The 10,000-nt window shown below is 45.5% G+C and overlaps 1 protein-coding gene across 1 annotated transcript in view; it reads right to left on the reverse strand.

The window, feature by feature from the left end:
* phf14 (PHD finger protein 14) overlaps positions 1–10,000 on the reverse strand; it is a 93,842-nt gene that overhangs the window by 55,295 nt on the left and 28,547 nt on the right. Inside the window, exons 12-14 of the mRNA XM_048230100.1 lie at positions 7,766–8,036; positions 5,290–5,396; positions 1,121–1,216 (exon numbers count right to left, since the gene is read on the reverse strand). Coding sequence (XP_048086057.1) covers positions 1,121–1,216; positions 5,290–5,396; positions 7,766–8,036 — 474 coding nt within the window. The remainder of the gene's footprint in view (positions 1–1,120; positions 1,217–5,289; positions 5,397–7,765; positions 8,037–10,000) is intronic.

Consider the following 10,000-nt stretch of genomic DNA (forward strand, 5'->3'; position numbering starts at 1 on the left):
GTTGAAGATTAATTTATATTAACCACACTAGTGGCAGGAGACCCTGAGGAGCGTGTAACGTTACGTTGTGTCATTCATTATTACTGTATCAGAGAAATTGAGTCTAATGGGTTGTTTCAATTCATTATGTCGGCATGCATGTTATTCAATTACGTTGCTACCTACATTATGCCAAAGACGTCGGCCTGCCTGTCTGCCTGTCTGCCTGTCTGTCTGCCTGTCTGCCTGCCTGTCTGTCTGCCTGTCTGCCTGTGTGTCTGCCTGTCTGTCTGATTACAGAAGAACTACCTATCTGGTTTTCAGGACAGGTATGTGGTGGATTGGTGATGCATGGTGTGTGTGTGTGTGTGTGTGTGTGTGTGTGTGTGGTGGATTGGTGATCCATGACGTGGGCCATGAACAAAGCCATGACATTTTGGAACATTTCAAATTTCAGAAGAACATATATTTTGAGGAGAATTGAACAAAGGGAAGAGGGAGCAGTGTGTGTGTGTGTGTGTTTTATGGGTTGTGTGTGTGTGTGTGTGTGTGTGTGTGTGTGTGTGTGTGTGTGTGTGTGTGTGTGTGTATGATGGTGTGTGTGTGTGTGTGTGTGTGTGTGTATGATGGTGTGTGTGTGTGTGTGTGTGTGTATGATGGTGTGTGTGTGTGTGTGTGTGTGTGTGTGTGTGTATGATGGTGTGTGTGTGTGTGTGTGTGTATGATGGTGTGTGTGTGTGTGTTGATGGTGTGTGTGTGTGTGTGTATGATGGTGTGTGTGTGTGTGTGTGTGTGTGTGTGTGTGTGTGTGTGTGTGTGATAGTGTGTGTGTGTGTGTGTGTTTTATGAGTTGTGTGACATGCTGACATGGTGTGTGATAAGTGTATACGTGTGTGCGTGTGTCAGAGTGACATGGCCTTTATGAGTGAGTGTGTGTGATGGTGTGTGTGTGTGTGTGTGTGTGTGTGATGGTGTGTGTATGTGTGTGTGTGTGTGTGTGTGTGTGTGTGTGATGGTGTGTGTGTGTGTTATGATGATGGTGTGTGTGTGTGTGTTATGATGGTGTGTGTGTGTGTGTATGATGGTGTGTGTGTGTGTGTGTGTGTGTGTGATGGTGTGTGTGTGTGTGTGGGTGTGTTACCTGTCCCAGGATCCCCCCCAACACATTCCACATAGCCAGTCCTTCAGTCCGCAGGAGTCCGTTCTCATTTTGAAGGTCCTCTAGAGACTCGCATAGCTGAGGAAGGACAACACACACACACACATTCACACACACACAGATCAGATTAGGCAAGAAGAAGCATGCTGTGCACACACACTTCAGGTGCTCACACACACGCACACACACAAATTCACAAAGATCAGATTAGGCAAAAGCACTTGAGGTGCTCTCACACACTCTCACACACACACACACACACACCTAACCTTCACCAGCACGTCCGTGTATATAACATTAACAATATCCTACTACCATGCTTTACCAATACAGTTTTGGCTAGTTTACGGCTACACACACACACAACGAAACACACACACACACACACACACACACACACAAGTGGCATTTGTGCCTCCGGGCGGCTCTCTAAACCTAGACAGTAGATAAGGCAGGAGATCTGATAGAGAGAGAGAGAGAGAGAGAGACGAAGAGATAGAGAGAGTGATAGAACCAGGAGAAGAAAAAGAGAGATAGAGTGATAGAATGATGAGAGGAGAGACAGCGGGAGAGATAAAGAGAGAAGGAGAAGGCAGAGAGAGAGAAATAAAGGACACACAGAGCTGAAGTGACTCTCAGGGTCAGTAAGTATAAGTATATATACTCTTTTGATCCCGTGAGGGAAATTTGGTCTCTGCATTTATCCCAATCCGTGAATTAGTGAAACACACTCAGCACACAGTGAACACACAGTGAGGTGAAGCACACACTAATCCCGGGCAGTGAGCTGCCTGCATCAACAGCGGCCGGGGAGCAGTGAGGGGTTAGGTGCCTTTGCTCAAGGGCACTTCAGCGTGCCTACTGGTCGGGGTTCGAACTGGCAACCCTCCGGTTACGAGTCCAGAGTGCTAACCAGTGGGTCACGGCAGATGGTTGAACATGTGGGCTCAGTTTGCTTGGACAAATCAAATGTTTTTTTTAAAGGACCGGAGGTCATCCATTACTCCATCGATGCCCACCTGACTCCTGACAGGTCTGAAGCGTTTCGGAAGCCCAATAAAGATGTTTAATAAACATATTTGAGATGATCTTGAACATATTTAAGATGATTAAACACTGCTGTGGCGTCACTGCCTCGTCTCCCTCACTCTTGTTTCTCTTTCTCTCCCTCCCTCTCTCCCTCTCTTTCTCTCCTCCAACATTCCTCTTTACAATCTCTTCCAGTCTCTGTAGATACTGTATATGCATACATACCGCACATCTCTTTTGCACTCACACACACACACACACACACACACACACACACACACACACACACACACACACAGTCTCTGTAGATACTGTATATGCATACATACTGCACATCTCTTTTGCACTCTCTCACACACACACACACACACACTAGGGTGTAAAGATTAACCGATACACATCGGTATCCGCTTTTTAACGCGTCAGATATCGGCTACATCGACACGCGAAGCCCCGTATCGGAAAAAACTGAAATGAATCGGTCGCTATATCGATTTACTTGTTATGAATCGGTTCACAACCTTTCTGCTCGCCAGACTCTCATTTTACGCTTCAAGCAGCTGCTCATCCCACTTCGGTTTTGAAACTATACTTGGCACGGAATTGTGGGTAATGCAGTTCGTTTTGGTTACATTCATTGCCCAAAGTTGTCAAATGACCTCATTACCCATACATCTGCTGCAACTTAAGCATGTGACAACTTGCACTCGGTTGGCTTTGTTTTTCGAAATCCAGCTAAATTAAACACTTATAGCATTCCTAAACAGCAACGATAGTCTGTAGAGTAGCCTTACCTTGATGAAGGGATTTCCTTAATGTTAAATAATAATTTGGCCCTAGCTGCTAAAACGATGCACAAATTATTAGCCAAGGATTTTGTTCATATTCACTCAGACTTGTGGCATTATAGGTTTCTGCATTAGGTCTACTGTTGGAAGAAAATAAGCCCAGAGAGTTTATTGATTTGTAGGCCTATTTTATTCTTTGTAGGGTAGGCTAGGCTATATGAGAAAAAGGCCAAGAGTTTCTTAAGCACTTTTATTTTGGTATTTCAAGGCTACAGCTCCATGAAAACAATCAGATTTAACTATAAAATCTGTGAAAGATCTATAAAGTCTATAAAAAATGTATTTTTATGTTGTATTTGGCTGCTGTGTTTGACTGAAATGTAGACTATTCTTTTTTCATTCCAATACAGTATATGAAACAAACCTCAGTTTAGATAATCATATTCACACATTTTTTTGCCTAATTGACAACCATGACCATGATAACTGATAATATAAAATGAATGTGCACCTTGAGCAAATGATAAAATATCCTTCAGAATGCTTTCCATTCTTGAATTGCATCGAATTGCATCGAATCGCACTGAATCGCTTTTTTATAAACATGTATCTTTTTTCTTGTATCGAATCGTGCCCATGTATCTAGATGCGAATCGTATCGTCTTTTACATGAGAGATTCACACCCCTAACACACACACACAGTCTCTGTAGATACTGCATATGCATACATACTGCACACCTCTTTTGCACTCACACACACACACACGCACAGTCTCTGTAGATCCTGTATATGCATACATACAGCACATCTTTTGCACTCTCACACACACACACACACACACACACACAGTCTCTGTAGATACTGTATATGCATACATACAGCACATCTATTTTGCACTCTCACACACACACACACACACACACAGTCTCTGTAGATACTGTATATGCATACATACAGCACATCTATTTTGCACTCACACACACACACACACACACACACAGTCTCTGTTGATACTGTATATGCATACATACTGCACATCTCTTTTGCACTCACACACACACACACACACACACACACACACACACACACACACACATACATACACATGTACTCATGTACACACACACAGACACAACACACATGTAAGTACACACGTACACATATATATACACATGTACACAACAAAATCAAGATGCAATAATTCACTTTTTTAGACCCAATCTGATTCGAATAGCTGAGTCAGACTATACGGGAATATATAGCATTAAATACAACTATATGACTTTATGTATATAAGAATATGACTGTATAAGATTCTATAAGACTACATAAGACAAAATGAGACGTAAATAAATGAATGATTAAAGTGTTAGTGTATGCTGTTAGTGTATGCTGTTAGTGTATGCTGTTAGTGTATGCTGTTAGTGTATGCCATCTGAATAGGAGGACAGAGAGGGAAGCTAACCTAGGGGCCGTTTATTAATAACGCTGGTTTTTGTGAAACCGTGAGGTTTTGTTAACGGTTACGCCTTCCGTACAAGACGCCAGCAGTTTAGGAGACTGAAACCGATAGCTTTTGAAACCGGCTTCGGTGGGAACTTTTAAAACCGCCGGGCTAACTTTTGCCGTAGAGCCCCACCTCTCAACTCAGCCATGGCACTCGACCTGACATGCTGCTTGTCAAAACAAAACAAACCATTTATTTATCATATTAAAATGTTTTTCTTTCCCTGTCATGATTTATGTGCACAATGTAGCCTATCAGCCTTTAGTGGCTAAGTTAGAAGCACACGTTAGCTTAACTTAGTTAAACATTAGCTTACTGTATGTTAGTGTTTTCTGCAGTGGTGCTCAGGCCTAATGCAATGCGTAGGCTAAGCATTTGAAATTTCACATAGCAGTCACATACCTTGAAAAAATGAACTTTATTAGTTTAACAGTTGAATTGAAAACCGAATTGTCTGTAGTCTCCTTTATTTCATGCGACTGCTTAACAAACTGTTTCAACAATGTTTTCTTCGCCGATTCACGCTAATTAAACGGAAGCTTCTGCACAGTGGCCCATCGACTGGTCTGGCATATGCACTACAGCAGTGCGCGAGCAGACATGATAAAATATAATATCTTGCAAGGTTGAACCAACTTGTATGTAAATCCAAACAGTTCTGCAACATGCCTATGTAAGCTACGCCAGTTTAAGTCATATGAATCCTCTGACACAAAAAGGAAGGTGAAGAGGCCTATTGTGTAATATACGTAGCCTAAGCAGCATGGTTTGATAACGGGACATGAGGTGTGTGTGAGTGTGTGTGTGTGTGTGTGTGTATCCCACCTTCTTGTACTCGACGTGAAGCTTCTCCTGCTCACTCTCCAGTGTGTCTTTGAGGCTCTTCTGCTGGGCAATGTTGTCCTGAATCTGGATCATACGCATGTTACGCTCTACACACACACACACACACACACACACACACAGATAGAAAGACAGAACAGCAGGGATCAATACTCTGATCACTATCAGACAGCAGCCTCCACAAAGATAGATAAAGAGAGAGAGAGCGAGAGAGAGAGAGAGAGAGAGCGAGAGAGAGCGAGAGAGAGAGAGAGAGAGAGAGAGAAACACAAAGCCTAGATAAGAGAAGTGGACAGAGACAAACTGATTTTGCCCACACCGGGGTGCTACTGTACAGAGTGGACAGACTGTGTACTGACTAGGAGGAGGAGAGAGAAGAGAGAGAGGGATGAGGGGAGGGGGATGAGGGGAGGAGAGGAGAGGGGAGGGGGGTGAGGAGAGGAGAGGAGGACAGGAGAGGAGAGGGAGGAGAGAGGAGAGGAGAGGAGAGGAGAGGAGAGGAGAGAGGAGAGGAGAGGAGAGGAGAGGAGAGGAGAGGAGAGGAGAGGGAGAGGAGAGAGAGGAGAGGAGGAGGAGAGGAGGAGAGAGGAGAGGAGAGGAGAGGAGAGGAGGAGGGGAGGAGAGAGGAGAGAGGAGAGAGGAGAGGAGGAGTGGAGGAGGGGAGGAGTGGAGGGGAAATAGCAGAGGTGGAAAGAGAGAGAGAGAGAGAGAGAGAGAGACAGAGAGAGAGAGGGAGGGAGAAAGAAAGGGAGGGAGAAAGGAGGGAGAAAGGGAGGGAGAAAGGGAGGGAGAGAGGGGCGGATAAAGTGAATTTAAAAACAGACACCAACTGACTGCAGGTCAGTAAGCTGAGTCAGCGCTACAACACACAGACACACCCCGGACCCAGCACAGTCACAAAAATGCACACCTCTTTGGGTCCAGGACTGCTATTTTCTTACTGGCACAAGAACCATCATTTCTGGTGTGAACACACACACACACACACACACACACACACACACACACACACACAAAATCCATTCCATGTGTGGGACCTAGGATGCCTCCTGCTATGTGTTCACTGGCACAAGAAATGTCATTTCCTGTGTGATAACACACACGTCCACACACACACACACACACACACACACACACACGTCGCACACACGCACGCATTACACACACATACCTGCACGCATACGCATACACACACACACACACACACGCATTACGCACACACACACACACGCATATGCATACACACACACACACGACGCATTAACGCACACACACATACGTAACCAAGACACAAACACACACACACACATCGCCAGATGCACACACACACACACACATTCAAGTACATTTGCCAGAGAGCCAGTAGAGAGCCAAGTGAGAAGCACCAGGTGTGTGTGTGTGTGTGTGTGTGTGTGTGTGTGTGTGTGTGTGTTTGGACCCTATAATATTTAGCCCAGAGCCTCTGCCAGCAGAAACTCTCCAACCAATTACAGCTGCACCAGCCTATTTAAACACAAGACCCAGGGAGCAGCTCTGAAGATACACTCTGGACCGCGCGCATGAGTGTGTGTGTGTGTGTGTGTGTGTGTGTGTGTGTGTGTGTGTGTGTGACTTACATTCTGCCTGTAAGAAGAGCAGTGATAAAGAAATCAAGCTACATGGAAAAGTACAGGCTTCCATTCTTCTCTTCAGTAATATCTCTCCACCCTTATCACCAACTCCCTCTCTCATTTACCGTCATCCACTCTCTACCTCCATAACCTCTCTCTCTAGCCTTCTCTCTCTCTCTCTCTCTCTCTCTCTGACACTGATAGGGCTAAAGGTGTACAAGAAAAAAGTGAATGTTCTTAATCTGCACTTTCCAGAATGAGCTGGTTGTGTGTGTGTGTGTGTGTGTGTGTGTGTGTGTGTGTGTGTGTGCGTGCGTGTGTGTGTATGTGTGTGCGTGCGTGCGTGCGTGCGTGTGTGATGTACCCAGGTAGTAGCTGACGAACTCGGCAGTCAGCGCGGGCTGCTTGTGTGTGTGTGTGATGTACCCAGGTAGTAGTTGACGAACTCGGTGGTCAGCGCGGGCTGCTTGTGTTTGTGTGCGTGTGTGCGTGTGTGTGTGTGTTGTACCCAGGTAGTAGTTGACGAACTCGGCGGTCAGCGCGGGCTGCTTGTGTGTGTGTGTGTGTGCGTGTGTGTGTGATGTACCCAGGTAGTAGCTGACGAACTCGGCGGTCAGCGCAGGCTGCTTGTGTGTGTGTGTGTGTGTGTGTGTGTGTGTGTGTGTGTGTGTGTGATGTACCCAGGTAGTAGTTGACGAACTCGGCGGTCAGCGCGGGCTGCTTGTGTGTGTGTGTGTGTGTGTGATGTACCCAGGTAGTAGTTGACAAACTCGGCGGTCAGCGCAGGCTGCTTGTGTGTGTGTGTGTGTGTGTGTGTGTGTGTATGTGTGTGTATGTGTGTGATGTACCCAGGTAGTAGTTGACGAACTCGGCGGTCAGCGCGGGCTGCTTGTGCTTGCGGCGTCCATCGGCGCTGGCGTTGGCGTCGGCCGTGTCCACAGGGAAGATGTCGGTGCTGATGCCCATGAGCTCCGCCTTGCGCAGCAGCTTGCGGATGGCCGAGGCGCTGGAGGTCAAAGGTCGCGGCAGTTTCTCGCGCGGCACCCACGCCTGCGGACGCGTGTTTCGTGCCAGCTCGGCCCGCACGCGGTACTGCTGCAGACGCGTGGTGATGCGGGCCTAGACACACACACACACACACACACACACACACACTGAAGATATTTTATTTTCAAGGACCACTTGTGCTCTGGAGAGGCAGGCTAAGTGGTCAAGTCCTTAATGGCTAAATTTAATGCAGCCTCTCATCTATTTCTCCAGGTGAGAGAAACACTCTCTCTCTCACACACACACACACACACACTAGGGCTGGGCGATATATGCCGATTATTACGACTCGACCGATATATATTTTGAAAAACGATATGTAGTTGAAGACAATATCATTAATACCGGTTATTATGTCAAATAATGGGCCATTTTATCAAAGCCACTTGCTCTTCTGTGTTCAGACCATTCAGATAGCCGCGAGCTCTGCTCAACTGCACCCCTGCGTGTGCATATTCTCCCTCGCGAGCACTACAAACTTTCAAACCGCGGCACGGACACTGAGTCAGATTTTGTTTACCTTGATCAGAGGTTGGTGCTGATGCCTATTCGTCGGCATCAGCGGCTAGACCGAAATTCGTTGTGAAATCAAAATTCCACTGGAGCTCAAAGCGGTTTTGTACCACATGAATTTAAGTTACAACACTGTTTGCAGCTACAGCTCTTCGACCACGGTAAAATGTCATTTTTGGTACATAGCCTAGCTAATTTAAATACACTGATGAATGCTTCGCGTTTAGCGACAGTAGCAGATCTAAAGTCCTCGGGAGACAACCTAAACTAGCGAGCAGTTAGGGCATCATTTTTATGATTCCTGAAACCCCATTCAATCGTGCATGGGATTTTTCTTACGAACTGGAACATGCAAAAATGAGCGCGCATACAAAACGACGGTGGCGTCTATCACACTCTTGATGAGTGCGACTCAGTTACGTTGTTTAAGTAGCCTAATTGTTTAAAACTATTTTTGTTGTTGATAGCAACATGTCTAGACCATCATAGTCTACATTTGCTTGTCATCTAGACCCTATCAAACCCTTACAGGTAAAAAAAAAACGGCATTGTGTGACAAAACTGCAGGTTTTTCAATATTGTTGTGCCCAAAATAGCCTATTGCATTGTGCAGTACAATGTAGGCCCTGCGTTGTCAGTCAGGGTCAACTTTTGGTCTTTTTGTTATTTGCACAGCTTTATCAGAGCAACTGTAGCCTATGCCTATTGTAGGCCTATGTTATTGTTTACACTTTTTGCAGCTCTGTTAGAGCAGTCTGAAATTAATATAATTAAAATTGGCTGTGTTTTGTCATAATTGTTGTTTTGAGTGAATATATGAAACGCCCGCTCTTTCTGTTCGAAATATCAATATCATATCGATGTGTATATAAGCCAATCAGCCCCAAAATATCGGGATATCAGTTTTGGTCCATAGCCCAGCCCTAACACACACACACACACAAACAAACCACACTGTGCACACACACACACACACACACACACACACACACACAACCCACACTGGTGCACACACACACACCCCACACTGTGCGCACACACACACACACACATTACATACAGTGGTCTACATCACATACTTAACACATCACCAATGCTAGGAGCTCATCCTAACTTGACACACACACACACACAGTTCTCCATTGCCCCAGAAAGCACACTCTCACACACACATCCCTAAGGCCCGCATCTTCTACAAAAAAGTTGACGATAAGGATACACTGCATGCTAGGCTACATTAGCCAAACGCGCACATTTTGTTCGAGATGCGGTCGGGTTGATTTAAATATTGGGGCGCTTGTGACCCGCACCACCACTGGCCTCCACAAAGGCAGGAGTCTCAGAATCGCAGCACGCACACACACACACACACAAACGTAAAAAAACACGCACACACTCATACACACACACCTAAACAATAAAACCTCTGGGATCATCATTATTACAGTTTTAGAAGAAAGAAATATATTATGCATTATCTGCATCTATGAATTTGAAATCCGTCTTGGCTTAGGCCATGAATC

The sequence above is a fragment of the Alosa alosa genome, chromosome 20 (assembly GCF_017589495.1).
Source record: "Alosa alosa isolate M-15738 ecotype Scorff River chromosome 20, AALO_Geno_1.1, whole genome shotgun sequence".
Classification (NCBI taxonomy): Eukaryota; Metazoa; Chordata; class Actinopteri; order Clupeiformes; family Clupeidae; genus Alosa; species Alosa alosa.